General features: G+C 33.5%; 2 protein-coding genes across 5 annotated transcripts; both read left to right on the top strand.

The window, feature by feature from the left end:
- The first annotated feature begins 7,567 nt into the window (after positions 1–7,567).
- Positions 7,568–13,542, top strand: LOC148180899 (synaptic vesicle glycoprotein 2B-like). Of its 4 annotated transcripts, none has more exons than XM_088048415.1 (5): positions 7,568–7,822; positions 10,745–10,796; positions 11,320–11,707; positions 11,758–12,978; positions 13,027–13,542. In XM_088048415.1, exons 2-5 carry the CDS (start codon positions 10,745–10,747, stop codon positions 13,205–13,207), a joined length of 1,842 nt encoding a protein of 613 aa, XP_087904541.1. In that variant the 5' UTR covers positions 7,568–7,822; the 3' UTR covers positions 13,208–13,542. The 4 variants fall into 4 exon arrangements, with proteins under 4 accessions (XP_087904541.1, XP_087904531.1, XP_087904543.1 ...); XM_088048405.1 differs by having other exon boundaries at positions 10,745–10,872; XM_088048417.1 differs by lacking the exon at positions 7,568–7,822 and adding an exon at positions 7,829–8,187.
- An 888-nt stretch (positions 13,543–14,430) lies between these two features.
- On the top strand, positions 14,431–15,273 carry LOC148180898 (dihydrofolate reductase-like). The gene is made up of 4 exons (XM_088048598.1): positions 14,431–14,613; positions 14,670–14,955; positions 15,004–15,113; positions 15,166–15,273. Exons 1-4 carry the CDS (start codon positions 14,531–14,533, stop codon positions 15,251–15,253), a joined length of 567 nt encoding a protein of 188 aa, XP_087904724.1. The 5' UTR covers positions 14,431–14,530; the 3' UTR covers positions 15,254–15,273.
- The last annotated feature ends 108 nt before the right edge of the window (positions 15,274–15,381 follow it).

The following is a 15,381-nucleotide window of genomic DNA, read 5'->3' as shown; positions in this document are numbered from 1 at the left end:
TGAATTCAATTTGCCTTAAAACTAAAATGACAATTGAGATATTTTTAACACATTTATACTGAAAAACAATTAAATTAGGGGTTGAATTCACAAACTCTCACAATTAGCTAAAAATTACATTTTGAAGGCGTCGCGACGCCAAAACTATCAGTGATAAAATATATTCTAGAGCTTTGTCAACTTTGAGCGTTATGCAAATAAAATTTTTAAAATTTTATCTTTAAAATTAAAGTCGATTTTGGGGGTGGACACAAGTGTTTGCTCACAATTTACGTTTTAAAAAACTGATTGAACCGGCTGGGCTTATTAAACGCATAGCCGAATGAACTTCTGTGATTTTTTGTCTTGAGCGCTTTGTAATTAACTTTTTGCTCGTCGCGCCGCCTCTGGATTGGCTCAATTTCTGTCCTCTTCGCGTGCTTCTCACTTCCTCGTCCGCTATCTCGACAAATAAAAATCCAATTTAGCTAAACGACAAAACAAGCTAAAACCTTCCGCTATAAAGTCATAATAAACACACATCTAAAAACAACCCCCTAAATAAAGAAGATAAAATCACATATACACCAGTCGGCCTGCCACCGAATCCCCTTGTTTAGACTACCGAATATAATTTGAAAAAAGTACTAACTCCACTCACTTAAATGCTCGAAAGTTATCTGAGTTAATGGTTTCCAACAGCTTTGTAGCGTTTGTGCCTTGAATCCAGCACCTGATTGATTTTTTTCACTGGACCCATATGCGAGATATAATTTTTATCAATTAAATTCAAGGGATGACAAATTGTTTATTTTTTGTGAACAGTTTGTGTCGTGCAGGGATTTACACTTTTATTGGGGTTTATTCCCTGATGTGCTATTAGAACGCGCGACCCCTGTTTACGATGAACTCTGCAGGGTTGAAGCCTCATTGAATTTTATAAACACAGTTATTATCTCCAAGGATTTTTTCAGACGACTCACTCTGTCATAATTTTTCTATAAACCTAGGATGGGCATTGAAACGGGATGAAAAATTTAATCCAAGATTTTATTGACGGTCTTCCTTCTAAAATTTTCATTACAGTGTAAACCGTGCTGAGCGGATGCCTAGATTATACTCAATAATTAAACAATTATGCAACGTTTACTTGTCTCGGGGGAGGAAAGCAGAAAATTGCCTTGGGCTGCGCAATAACAGCAGCTTATTCCCTTATGATATTAATAACGAGCCGCCGAGCTTACTGGTCGAGAAACAGGAAAATCGATGAGAGAGCCGCTGCGCCCTCTTGTGCTTTTAGTTCGAACCGATTAAGCTCCCGGAGGTTTTGAAGACAGGAAAGCTTGCTTGATTCGGAGTTTAAAACAATTGCAGGAATCTGTTTCGAAGGCTTTGTCCGATAAAGAATTCTTACATCATATTATTGTCAGTCAAATTCTTAAGGTTCAAGTGAACCCACAAATAATGACATTCTCCTACGAGAGATGGCGCAATTTAAAATGTAAATGTTACAGTTTAATTTGGTTTTTTATAATTTTATTTGTTTTACCATGGTGCTCTTGTGGAGTACTACTATTGATCAATAGGATGCGCTGTTTTGGGAATGAGGTACAGTGGAGTTAGGTAGAATTTTATGCACGAATTTAAAGTAGAGATTCTACAATATACTCACATAAAAGAACAGAAATATAAAAAATAATTTTCGGATTTTCACGCAAAACATGTTATTTTATCCATATTTTTACGCGTTAGAATATACCATAAATTATATTACAACTCCAAAAGCAGCTCTATTAAATATTAGTTTTTCATAATAATTATTATTGTTATAATATTAATTTTTAATTTTTTGAAATTTTTTTCGGCTCTTTGTAACTTAACATGTTTTACGTTCGAACCCTTTAATTAAAGATTTTTCCTACAGGTATCTAAGAATTTTAATTTCATAACATAAAAGTACACCACACACTATGATATTAAACATATTAATTTTTATACTTCTTTAATAATTTTTTTTACATTTTTACATTCATACATAGAGAGTCAACGTTTTGTAAAATATAATAAAATATAAAATATAAACTTCATTGTTGCTAACAACAATTATTTTCTTTTTTTGATGTTTTTGAAAATATTGGTGTTTTTTTTTAATGTACTTTTAGAAATTTTGTCGTAGACATCGTTTCACATATTTTCACAATTCATCAGCCTATAAATGCAAAAACAAAAGTGTTGATTCACACATTAATAATAATAGTTAGTTTCTTTGTTAATCTTAGAAAGTCATTTGACATTTCAGTGTATTATTTGATTCAAATACATTATAACAAGTATAAAAAAACAAGAATTTTATATATTCTTTAGAAACCACATTTTTCTCCTTGTTGCTTTTTCATATGGCTAAATTAATTTTTTATTGGATAAATCAGAACATAATACATGATCCGGCAACACTTATGGACACCCTCAAAATCGTCTTTCAATTTCAAAGATAAAAATTTGCAAATTTACATAAAATCTGACGCAAAAATTGTTTTTTATCACCGTTAGTTTGGCGTCGCAACCTGTAATAATGTTTAGCGATTTTTGAGTTGTGTTGAGTAATTCAAATTCTATTCAGCATAACTGCGATAAAAATATATCAATTTTTATTTTAATCTAATACAAATTGTGTTTCAAATTTAAAAAATACCTATCAACTTTGTTTTGAAAATCATGACGGGGTAATTGAAAACTACATTTATTGTAAGAAGGTCAATTTCAATTAACGCGGGCGTGTTTAATTTTTCTGGACCCTAGAAATTGTTAATTAACATCAAAAAGACCACAATTTAATTTTACGATTTAAAGTGAACTAAAGGGTTGATGACATTTGTGATACAAGATGTTGTCATTTGGTATAAAAGTAGTTTCCAATTTTGACTATAAATTTGAAAACTAACTTGATAAAACATTTGTTTCTCATCAAACTTTGAAAACAATTTGCATAAATTACGACTAAGATATTAAAAAAAAAATCAAAGATTGGTTCCACAAACTCTCACAAATCGCTAAAAATTACATTTTTAAAGCGAGCGTCGCAGCCGCCAAAACTATTAGCTAGATTTGTGTGCATCTTGCACAATATTATGAAGGGAAGAAATACAAACAGTAGCAACTTTAAATAAGTTTTTGTCTCTGTCAAGACATGCATCTTTGGGCTAAAAATAAACCTCCAGTCGAACATATAATTTTTTCTGCATTTCGTAAGAACAAGCCTTATAGAGTATTTTAATGGGCAATTGTATGAATCACACAGCGTGTTTGATGCAGTTTTTTGCCCGTAAGAAAGGAACCTATCAACAAGGCGACGAAAGCGCATTCTATTATAAGATAGAAAAAATAATTTGAATTATTTCCAGGCCGTTTGGGGACACCACTTCCTATAGCATAGTTTTTGATCGAAATGTGTTATAGTATCCAAGCTTTAATTATTTTTTTTTCCGACTATTCTGTGCTACAAAGTGTATTTGATTGATCCTAATTTATGGTAAATATATGAGAGAAATATTTAAATAACTTGTATATTGGCAAAAAAAAAGAAATTATGGTAGATATTAACGAAAGTTTTCAAAAAACACGCATTTCTTAAAAACTGTAAATTCAAAAATTATAAAAAATATCCCACATTTTTCTGAGTCTACAAGACAAGTCATATTAAAATTTGAAGTAAATCTAACCACCAGTTTAAAAGAAAACAGCTAAAAAGTACCTAAAAACTAAGTTTTTTGAAATTATCTTCCAAACCGCAGGACAGATTTTTTTTAAATTTTATGTGATGGTTTAGAATAAAATTTTACATCTTCAGGATTTTTTTTTAAATTTTTGAATTTACCGTTTTTGAGATAGGAGGTACACTTGAACCTTAATATTGTATATATGCGGTGTTTATTTATTCGGAAAACTAAAAGATGTTGGAAATCAACCCCTAAATGATAAGCTAGACAAAAATGAGAAAGCTTAAAAAATGAATTTGTTGGTAACTCGAAAGTAGTAAAGGGTGTTATTTTCTTGTATTATTGGTTGCCTAACTAGCAAAACTACTGGGGTAGTTAAACTTTTAATTTGTAACTGTGTAACTGAATAATCTGCAACAGAATATTCTACCAATCAATACAAGTGTATTTTAGTGCAGTTTTAATTTACACGTATGTCATTTGAATATGTTTTTTAATTATTATGATAGTGATAATAACAGGTCAAATAGACGTATGAAATCGCAACCCATTGTTAAAATGTAGGTATGTGTGCTTTAATAACACTAGTTAACAAATTTTTAGACTTAATTTGTATTGGAGCAGTAAAAAATCATTTCTAAAGTACAATTGCGTTTTGTTAACTTTCGCAGATTTTCTAAAAATTGTAAATTGAATGTTTACAAAATAGTAGCTTTTCGATAAATCCCGCGTTTCTAAAGGATTTCTCTGGTTAGAATAAAGATAACAATAATGAAGTATTTTGTTAAAACCTTGTTGGTCAAGTTTTTTTATAATTTAAATAAATTTGAAAACGTTATTGTGTCAATGTAGCTATTCCCCCAGATAAAATTTTCGTAAAATTGATGATCTATGTATATAGGTTACAGTTTGGAAAAAATCCCCATTTTGTGACAAATTGGGAAGTACTTGTGTTTAATAGTTACCCATTGTGTTTTTTCAGAAAATTCTGAACCATTCCCTTTACAGATTTTCATTTCCTCTATTTCTTTGGTCCATAAGCAAACTAAAAACTCTGCATCAAGAATTTTTTTAGAATACAAAATACGTTTTGACATTTTTCTCATAAAGTACAAAAGATGAGAATTTGAAATTTTGGGAACAAAAATAAGCGAATAAAACAAATCGAATAACAATATTCACATATTCGTGACACTTCCGGTTATGCCGAAAGTAGTAGTCAACTTGTTTATTTAAAATGGACCACCCCATATATTCTTTTCAGATTTTTGGTTTTTGAATTCGCAGCCTGTATTGATGTCGGCATCTTCCCTTGCTCTCTGAATCATGAGTTCTGGGACAGCCTGTATATCTATTATTCCGGGTTGCGTTAGCATTAAAGTCATTTTAAAACTTAACATTTCCTTAGAAATTAGGATATTGTATGCAGAGGCATTTATTTTTTAATTAAATCGCCGAAAAACAACAAAAATTTTAATTTTTGTGAAAACTCAATGTTTTTGTCCTGCAAATTCTAAAGGATAAGAAATAACAATTAATTGTCAACGCGTCACTTGTTTCAATGATGTATTACAATAAAAAATCGATGTAATAATTTTTCAGTTATACAAAATTGTATAACAAAATTACTAAAAAAAGTTTTTTTGAGATCAATGATTTTTGAAATCTTCATAAGAAGTACAGTAGACTCGCGATAGTGTGAACTAATTAAGGCAAGCCTTGTTTACATTTACGAATTGTTCATAGTTGTGAGGGTATGGGAAAAATATGTGTTACTAAGAACTTTTATTAAACAAAAAACGTAAACTAATCATATGAATTTGTTTTGAAAAATAACTTGTAAATATTGTCTGTTTTAGCTTCTTTTGAGACTTTTCCAATGCGAGTAATGAGTAATTTACTCCATTTGCGTCGAATTAATTTACAGTTTTTTTGTTAAACCATCAAAACCGCAATCTTTGCAACCGGCAACGTCGCCTAGAGAAATTGTCTGGTCAAAAAACACTGAAAATTACGCATTTTTCGGTTAAAAACGTCTCTTTTACAGTCTGTTGAATTGCAAATTAAAGGATTCATAGTAAAAAGACTTGACACAGCCTGAAAGGCCGTTATGTGTAATCAAATTGTCAATTAGACAACTAACCTATTTAATTTTATAACCAGAAAATCAAAATTGACAATGTTGCCGGTTGTATAATAGGAGGAGGGTGCGGTGTTGGTGTTAAAAAAAACGAACATCAGGTTTACTAGCCTTTAGTGTTTTTAATTTTTTAGAACCACCGATTGTATAAACAATGTTTTTAAGAATTTCACCTCTCTGCTGTTTAATCTTAGCAACTGTAGATTTAGCATTATTGTACTAAGATTTAGCATTTATACTAAAACTTAAAAATTTTGCTTTTGGAAGAGCCATGCTTGATATGTACATACATGCATCTACATGTTTTCTGTGAATAACATATTAAATCGCAAACGCATCTTTGACAAAATCTTTGCTGTTTAGATTACCGAGGAAACGTTGTTCAAGTTACCGAGGTTTTGCACTAAAATTATGGTGGTCACGTTAGCCGGTATTCACGGTATCGCACTAATCGTAGCGATGAGTTTTATAGATCGTTGGAAAGCTTATTAAATTGGTTTTCCAAAACACTGCCGAGGAATTCCATAACATTGCACCCTATCAAAAAAAATGAAGAAAACAAATTTATGGCAGTAAATCCTAAAAAAATGGCTTACAAAAATAAAACGGAATTCATATTTCATATTCGAAATCAGGATTTCTCTATTCCAGTACAATTTTTCCCAAAATGTGTTGACTAGTGTAATTAAAAAAATATTTTGTTACACCATAACTATAATTTCTACTTTAATCAAAAATCGTGTCCTTGTGTTGAATTTTTAATTTTTTATTTCTTTATACACGCAACGTTAAAACTGATACGATCAATCATAATAATTTCGTGATATAAAGTTTGATTCGTTTTATACTTTTAAAATCTCACAAATAAAATAGTATAAAGAAGAAAATTACAAGTTCGTAATGTCAGTTTTAATACCTACCGTCGGTTATTTTTGTCGTAAAATTCAATTAGGAGGATATTCTCAACTTTGACATAACTTTATATTAAAACAAAAATTAATGAACCTCGAAGATATTGTAAAAGGAAATGAAAAGACTAAGTATCCACATTTAACTAATGAACCGCCCAACTTTTGCCTTTCTTTAATTTAATTTAACCCAATTTGAAACTCTCCTGGTCATTATTCTTCATTACTTCCTACACAAATAATAAGCTGTTTTTTTCGTACTCCATTTGACTAAAAGCGTGCGAGTCTAATGAGAATGAGACAAACATAAAAGTTCCCATTTGTGGATATAAAAAATATCAGCACGCAATGCCACACTCACGCTCAGTGCCATCAACAAAACCGAAAGACCCAGAAAGAAAAATATTGGAATACATTAGCATAAATACAAGACGGAGACTAGACTTCGTTATGTCCACATCATGTTCGAATTTATCAGCAAAAGATCTACTTATTTATTTTATTGTCGCACCAGTAATTTACATTAATTGACCTATAGCACGCAAATGGAAACTATTGTAAGATAACCTTTACGTAAGGAAAACTCCCATCAAAGATTTCTCCAATTAGTTCCGTTAATTAATTAAACTGGATTTTGCCTAGTTGTGCATAGTTCCTCCCCCATCGATTTTTCCACCTTTTGCGCCTCACTGGCACGTGAAGGTGCAGAATTTTCCACGTGACCTCACTCTTCCAACCTTACTTAAAGTTAGCATTTTCCGAGCCAAAACAAAAGGTTAGGTCAGCAATAAAGTGCCCTTCGACCTGCGCAGAAACTCCTCCTTCATCTGATTTTAGATTTGAATGCGGTACACAGTATGCGTGCAGGCGATTCGATCGGACGTGTCCCTTCGCACTTTTAAACAATCGGCAACAAAGTCGACCTGTAAAGGGTGCATTACGTGAACAGTTACCCTCAACAACGAGCTTTTGCATTATTGATCGCGTCCTCCTCTTTCAATCGATATTGTGGCCGGTAGCGTGGCAGTCGAGCTTTTGCAATAACTATTCGTTTTTTAGTCCGCCAAAAGCAACCACAGGTGAGTTTTATGTGCTTAGTGACGTTGGGGGTTCTGTGTACTAATCAGTGATAGCGGATCAACGCAGAGTTATTATTATTCAAGAGATGACATCAGAGCTTTTGTATTTACTTCAAGAGATTTGGGGGCTTTTGTGACGCGCTGAGTTACATACCGGAATTTTATTCCAGACAACGGTCGTTTAATTGCAGACTACGATTCTCTGTCTTCAGGGACACACTTCGTGAATTTTGTATGTAGTTGGGAAATAAAATCGCATTGCTCTTGCTGTGAAAACTAGTTCATCGAATCTAAAATAGGCTTCAATTAAGAATGTTCCTCACAAAGAGTTTGTTTTAATGGAGTTGCCTTTATTCAATTAGAAGGTAAATTTAATTATCGCATCAGTATCAGAGTTTAACAAAACTTTGCGAACTTAATTGAAACAAGGGCACGATTTATGCTAATAAAATTACAGTTTAACAAACACAATGGATTTTATCGAACAATTTGTATTAGAACTAATAACTCTTGACTTACACGATCTTCAAAAGTACGTACTTTACGCATAATAATGCAATTTAATGCACTCAATAAATGTGAATTATGTATGAAGTCCGTTACTTCAATCCAGGTCTTATATCTCTTGCATTATGCACACTTTCATCATCGCAAAGCAAATTGCATATTTACGTTTGCAGAGTTTTTCTCCCTAAAATTTATATTCATGTTGTTAGAAGTTTTTATCCGTAAATCTTTGATCTCGTGACAACAATACAGTTGCCACAAATCTTTGCTTCTCGTAAAGTTTGTAATGAAACTGACTTATATTGTTAGCGGAGCTGATTTATGTATTATCTTATGGTGAGCAAAGAGGTTTCATAAATCTATATTGTAATTGGGTAGCAGAATGGATATTTATAATCGTGAAATTGCTGTGGTTTTTCGGTTTCGGTTTGTTGGTACATATTTTTTTAACTTATTCATTTTGTAAACTTATCTAAAAAAATGTTACATTTCGGTCCTTTGACATGTTTTTTTTACGTTAATTCGAAAAATGTCGATTTCCTCAAACAACAAATTTGGTGGATGCGCCGGTCTAATACAAAATTAAATTCCTCTAAAATACAGAGTGTCCCAAAACTCGTGACCCAAAGAAAAAAAGCTTATAGAAGCAGCGATTTTAAACCATAATTTCGAAACAAAATTGTTTTGGCTCAAAAAATAATCAAGTTAAGACAAAAAAACCTGAAGCAGAACAGTATTTGAAAATCGGTAACTATGGACACATACTACCATTCATTGGTCAGAAGAACATTACGCTCTCGTTGCCTAAGATATTTTACTCCATCTCTAGAACAAGCTTCCCGGATTGATTGTTAAATTTTTGTCCTTTCTCAAATACTATTAAACTTAATCAATTTTTCTTTTGAAATTTACCATCTGTATTGCTGTTAGCACCCTCCCTTGCATAGGTCAGGAATTCTGGGACACCTGTATAAAAAAAAACATTAATCAAAATACAGAAAATGAGTTGGAATAAAGGAAATCTAAATTCAATAGACGTTTTTTATTTTTATACTTGGTTTTACATTTCGCCGGAAAGTAAGAATATATTAGCATAACTTCATCCACGTTTTATCTGATTGGATTTTCATAAATATACCAGAAGATTCTCAAAACAAATACATTTAAAATCGTCTATTACGTATTCCTCAAGCGTGCCGATAAATTTTTCAGTCACGTTTCTCCGCAACTTTGAAGTTCCTTGGATATTATTTTGTCAATCTAAACAGTCAGTTTTTAAAATTTATTTTGCTGCAGCAGAAATTTAAAGAAATGTGAACACGGAATTGAAATTTCTGTAGATAAAATATTGAATTATATTATATGTATATTGGCACAGATCTAAATAGTAATTATATACCATTGAAGAGAAAGCGAAGGCCAGAAAAGTCTTCCATCCCGTGGTTTATGAATTTACTGGTTTCTCTAATACTACATTTACTCCCACAAAGATAAAACCAATAAAACACCTTTAGTTTTGATGGTTGTTTTCAGATTTAATACAAATTTAGTTTAATGTAGGCAACCAAAATTATGCTTTTCTTTATCTGAGTCGCTTAAATGCAAAACCCGACATCTGCATTCACCTATAATTTTTCGGGCAATAGAAAAAACTTTAATAGCGCTTTTACTTTCAAATGTTGGAAGATAAAATTTTGTCAGTCCAAAGCCTGTTAATTACGAAGATAAACCTTTTCAAAATCTATCTAGAATCAATTAGTTACAATTACGGAATTTATAATGATGTGTCAAATTTCGGCCTGATGCAGATGTCGGGTTTTGCATTTAGGCGACTGATCTATTTGTAGAAGAGAAATGACATGTTCTCAAACTAGTAGACAGAAACAATTTGTGTAATCAATATCAGTCGAATTTGAATTTAACCGCCAGAACTGAGAGTGGTTCCTTAAATTTATATCTTGGACGTTTTCCTTGAAGGACAGTTCCATTAATCTTCCTGAATGTGCACTTATCCACCAAAATAGTTGACATTTCTCCTGAGCTCACGCCTCTATAAACCCACAAAGGAAACATAATCAGGAAATTCCCAAGAAAGTGCTCATGACATTCATTGTGTTAAATTATAAAGAAGCCATATTCTAGTATATTTCCAAGCACCCTCAATTAATTAATAGTCTTCAGCCGCCCTTTCAACCTCTCTTGAACTGCTTGAATCAAGATCAAAGTGACTTTAATCGATGTTCTCTAAAGACAAACATCACCAAAGCAGCGTAGGCGTGCTGGTTTCCAAACAGTTCCAGTTTTTTACTTTTCTGTTGAATCAATAGAGCAGCAAATCAATAAATTGTATGATTTCGAAACATTGCGAGATACGGTGGAATTTATTTAGGAATCTCTATTTGAACATTGTTGCAGATGGTTGATGCCAGTGGTAATGACGAGACGATAAACGGGCGCACAACTGGGGGTAAGGATGTGTGAGGAATCCGCATGCTTGGTACCTCCGTTGGAACAGAATCAGAATGGACCAACCGAATCCCGACGTATGTGTCCTAGATATTCCCAGTTTGCATGCTTTATATTATCTTCATCAAGTTAGGGACTGTGTGCTCGCTTTAAGAGTTTTTGTGAAAGGAAAGAAGGAAAAGAGTTTGAATAAAGCTTGCCTGAGGTAAACTGACACCACACTCAAGCGTATAAAGATGTATTCAGAGCAAGGAAGGTTTCTCCTTTTTACTACAGGACATTTGATTATAAATTAATAATTAAATGTAAAACGTTTTGGTGTGATATAACAAAATTTTGAAAATTGTGCAAAAACTTTCAGAGACGACAGCCTAAGCATGACTAGACTACTACAGAGTTTTGTTAATTTAATTCCCAACATTGTCATCGATCGTCGCTTCCATTTATTTATTCATTGTCTCATTTGTTTACCTTCATTTCTAATTTAACAGTCTCTATACCCCCACTTTTTCTGTTGATTTCAGTATCAACAGGAAGCAACGGAGCCGCAACACACAACGGTGAAGCTCTAGTAGGCTTTCACGAAGACGCCCTCTCCCAAGCAGCTGTAGGAAAAGCCCAACTTCTGTTAGCCCTAGTTCTAGGTCTTGGATTAGCAGCGGACTGCTCTGAATTGACAATTCTAGGCTACATCCTCCCAGCAGCTGAGCTACAATTATGTATAGACGAACACAAGAAGGGATGGTTGGTTTCCATTACACTATTAGCTCTGGCTGGAGGATCTCTAGCTTGGGGAATTCTTGGAGATCATCTAGGGCGACGGCGTGCCCTCATCAGCGCTCTTTCAGTCGCTGCCCTTTTTTCGGCGGTAGCGACTGTCATGCCTACTTATGGGACCTTCATGACAGCTAGGTAAGAAGTTAATATAGCTAATTGTTAGTTTATCATACACTATCTTTCAGGTTCTGTTCAGGTCTTGGAGTAGCCGGAGCGTTTCCTTTAACTTTCAGTTACTTGTCCGAAACCTGTTCACGGGCCACACGCACTCGCTACACCGGTCTCATGCACTCCTTCTGGCCTTTAGGTGGTATTTTCACTTCGTTAATAGCCCATCTAACTATGCCAACTACTGGCGCGGAAATCGTGGAAGATAACCGCGAACACTGGAGTTCTTGGCACCGCTTCCTTATTCTGAGCATACTACCCACGATAGCTTGCATCATTGGGTTGATTTGGGCTTCGGAATCTCCTCGGTATCTTCTGGAGGCTTCTAGAGAAGTGGAAGCTCTAGCTGTGTACCAAAGGCTGCACAGGTTGAATAAAGCACGAACGCAATATGGACTGACCGAGTTGGAGCTACCTGGGAGGAGTGCGTACAGAGAAAGGCCCATGAGTCCCTCGAGGAACGTGTTTGGGCACAGTCTGGAATCGCTTAGAGAAGCATTTCAACGCATCTCCTCTCCAACTCACTTCCGCACAACCTTGCTGCTTGCAGCGTTGCACCTGATTGTAGGATTTACCTACATGGGCATATCAAACTTCTCAACGTCCACTATTAAGCAGATTAAAGAAGAAGAATACTATTTTGCTCGAAAATATATCTTTAATAAGAATTTTACTGGTGTTGTGTTCAACACCACATTGGAGAACCTCCAGTATATGAACACAACCTTCAAAAATGTAACCTTCAAACATATCAATCTAAACCATGTCAAATTCCAAAACTGCACCATTGATGAAGCCGAATTCATCAACGTTAAGTCATCCATCACCTCTTTCCAAAACTCAACGATCAAAGATTCAAGATTTGTGGATACAGACCTCACTGACCACCACTTTGTGAATTGTACCTTGACCAACAACACTTTCTTATCTCTGATCTCTGACTGCATTGTCGATTTTGACTATAACATCTATTTAGATGATTTATACGAAGACACTTTAGCATGGGCTGGATCCATGTTTCCAGCGCTTCTCTTCATGGGTTTCATCTTAGAAACTGCATCAAGACCACCTCTAGTGTTTATTACCATTGGAATTGCCAGTCTAACGAGTCTGGGAATGTTCTTTTGGACCAACACTTTTGTTGTTACCCTCGTCGAGTTAACGGTAAAGATCATGTTGATGTGTGCGATCAATACCATCACCATGGTTGTTGTTGAAGGTTATCCATGCCATTTGAGGTAAAAACCTACAGGAGAATCAATTTCTTGCTAAATATTCTGTTTCAGATGCACCGCTCATGGTATGATGCGCAGTTTGTTCCACTTAGCGTCCCTTTGTGCCATTCCCATCTATGGTATATTCGGCCACAAGGTGTTGTTGTTTCCCGCTGTGATTACCTTCTCCTTAACATTTGGCGCCTCACTGTTGTCTTTAAATCTACAAGACAATAGTAAAGTTCTTTTGTAAAGTTTTCTGTCCGATCTTTTTCGTAGATTGTGTCTGTGATATTATTTTTTAAAACGATCAATAATCATTTTGTCATTAATTTTATCGTGTTTTAGATGGATAGAAGTCAATTAAAAATTTTTATTTCTAAAAATTATTTATTCATCAGATTCAAGCTATTGCATATCAAAGATGTATGCCTCATGCATAGGAAACAAGTCAAATTATATAATTCTTATAATCCTTTTTACATTTTAATAATTAGATCGTATTGTCCTTATGGTTAGTGACGATATTAATAATGTAATTTATTTTTTATTGTTAAACAAATAAAATAAATCCCGCTTAAAAACCAACACTTTCTTATTATGCACGATTTTAACTGTAGGGTCCAGCTCATTGCTATCACTCTCCTGTGTAAATTTTCGAAAATTTTTGGGTGTACATCAGGCTTTCAATTCTTTAGGGAGAAAATTAGGGAACAATTGAAGGTGATTTTTGAGGTTAACACGTTGTCAAAGTTGAGATTATGAATCAATAATTAATAAAAAAAATTTTTCAAAAGAAAGGTTTCAATAGAGATTTAACAAGTTTCGCTAATCTTGCGAAAAACGATTAGCTTCTATGCTTGCCACAGTTGCGTCAAGGTCACACGCTTTTGCTGTCAACTGTTGCGGATAAAAATCTCTAGGGACTGCTGCCAACTTAACTTTTTAATGAGTGGATCGATAGTAATGAGCTCTGGTATACTTACACTATGAAACAAACTCATGATACTCATTTCTCACGAGTATGAACTTTTGTACTCGAGTCAAAGATGAGTGTGACAAATTTATTCGTGTGGGAAATGAACGTTCCATACGAGTTTAACACTATGCTTTTTCTATAATTGCATATCTTCGGTTATTCGTAAAAAACACCGAATTTTCAACTGTTTGTGTGTTTTTGTCAGGTGCGTTGCTATGTGACCCGTGCACAATACGCACATTGTTCACTAGTTGCTACAGAAACGAGTATGAAACATCCGTGTTCAATGTATTTCATTTACAACCGCGAATTAACAGTCGTAAAAAACATTCTTCGCAAAATTCTGCATCTTCTCAGTCAAAAATTCAGAAGATGTTTATTAAAATCGGATTTGAATTCTTGAAATTACTGTGTTAAGTTTTAGGCCTTCTTCCTCTACATAAACTTTCCAGCAGCAATAGAGACAATAATAGTTTTATCTCTAAATCTTCTTATCTACATCTTTCGTAATCTGTCACACATTACCTAACTCTGTTCTCGCATAATTGTTTAAGACAAAAGAGTCACGTAACCAAACTTTAATATAAACACACTAAAATGGTTATAAAATTCGATTTACTTGCTGCTGCAGACGACAATATGGGCATTGGTAAAAACAATTGTTTACCATGGCATATACCGTGAGTAACTTTTGTTAAATATCAATCAATAAGCATTCAAATTAATTAAATTTCAGATCCGAACTGGCCTTCTTTAAGCATATGACCACTAACACCCAAGACAAAAACAAAAAGAATGTAGTTTTGATGGGCAGAAAAACATGGGACTCCATTCCATCGAATTTCCAACCGTTACCTAACAGAATTAATTTTGTTATGACACGATCAAACCTCAATTTGGAGGTGCATAAAAATACTTATACATTCGATAGTTTGGAAAAAGTTATTAAAAAACTTGAAAGTGATGAGTTCAAAAATGAATATGAGAACGTGTGGGTGATCGGAGGAAGTAACATTTATAAGGTGATTATTTGACATTTTTTAGTTGACATTTTTTAATCTGTATTTTAGGAAACCATGAAGTCGAAGTTTTTTCATCGGTTATATTTAACCAAAATTTTTAAGAATTTTGACTGCGACACTTTTTTTCCGACAGTTGAAAAGGAACTCATCAAAACTAGGTACAAATTAGCAACTCATTAGTAGTATAATAATTGTAATTAAAACTTCTAGTGATCCCAGAGTGCCCGAAGAAGTGCAAGAAGAAAATGGAATTCAGTTCATTTATAACGTGTACGAAAATCCGATTTTTAATAAATAAAAACCATCGTTATAATATTGTTTAAACCCAAAAAATTGTAGTCACCATTCAATACAAACGGAAAAAGTACAATTCATTATTTTTTTACAATTTTTTCTCTAGTTAAAGTTAATTGCCACGCCACTGCA

The sequence above is a fragment of the Gnatocerus cornutus genome, chromosome 1, assembly GCF_029298725.1.
Source record: "Gnatocerus cornutus isolate USDA-ARS CGAHR chromosome 1, icGnaCorn1.1, whole genome shotgun sequence".
Lineage (NCBI taxonomy): Eukaryota > Metazoa > Arthropoda > Insecta > Coleoptera > Tenebrionidae > Gnatocerus > Gnatocerus cornutus.
The sequence above is the reverse complement of the archived record's forward strand: the minus strand, read 5'-3'. Positions and strand labels throughout refer to the sequence as shown.

Coding starts and splice junctions, on each gene's coding strand:
- LOC148180899 (XM_088048405.1), top strand. CDS start 10,803: ATGTGTGAGGAATCCGCATGCTTGGTACCTCCGTTGGAACAGAATCAG. Junction 10,873..11,319: donor TGGACCAACCGAATCCCGAC/GTATGTGTCCTA, acceptor TGTTGATTTCAG/TATCAACAGGAAGCAACGGA. Junction 11,708..11,757: donor GGGACCTTCATGACAGCTAG/GTAAGAAGTTAA, acceptor ACTATCTTTCAG/GTTCTGTTCAGGTCTTGGAG.
- LOC148180898 (XM_088048598.1), top strand. CDS start 14,531: ATGGTTATAAAATTCGATTTACTTGCTGCTGCAGACGACAATATGGGC. Junction 14,614..14,669: donor TGTTTACCATGGCATATACC/GTGAGTAACTTT, acceptor ATTAAATTTCAG/ATCCGAACTGGCCTTCTTTA. Junction 15,114..15,165: donor AAGGAACTCATCAAAACTAG/GTACAAATTAGC, acceptor TAAAACTTCTAG/TGATCCCAGAGTGCCCGAAG.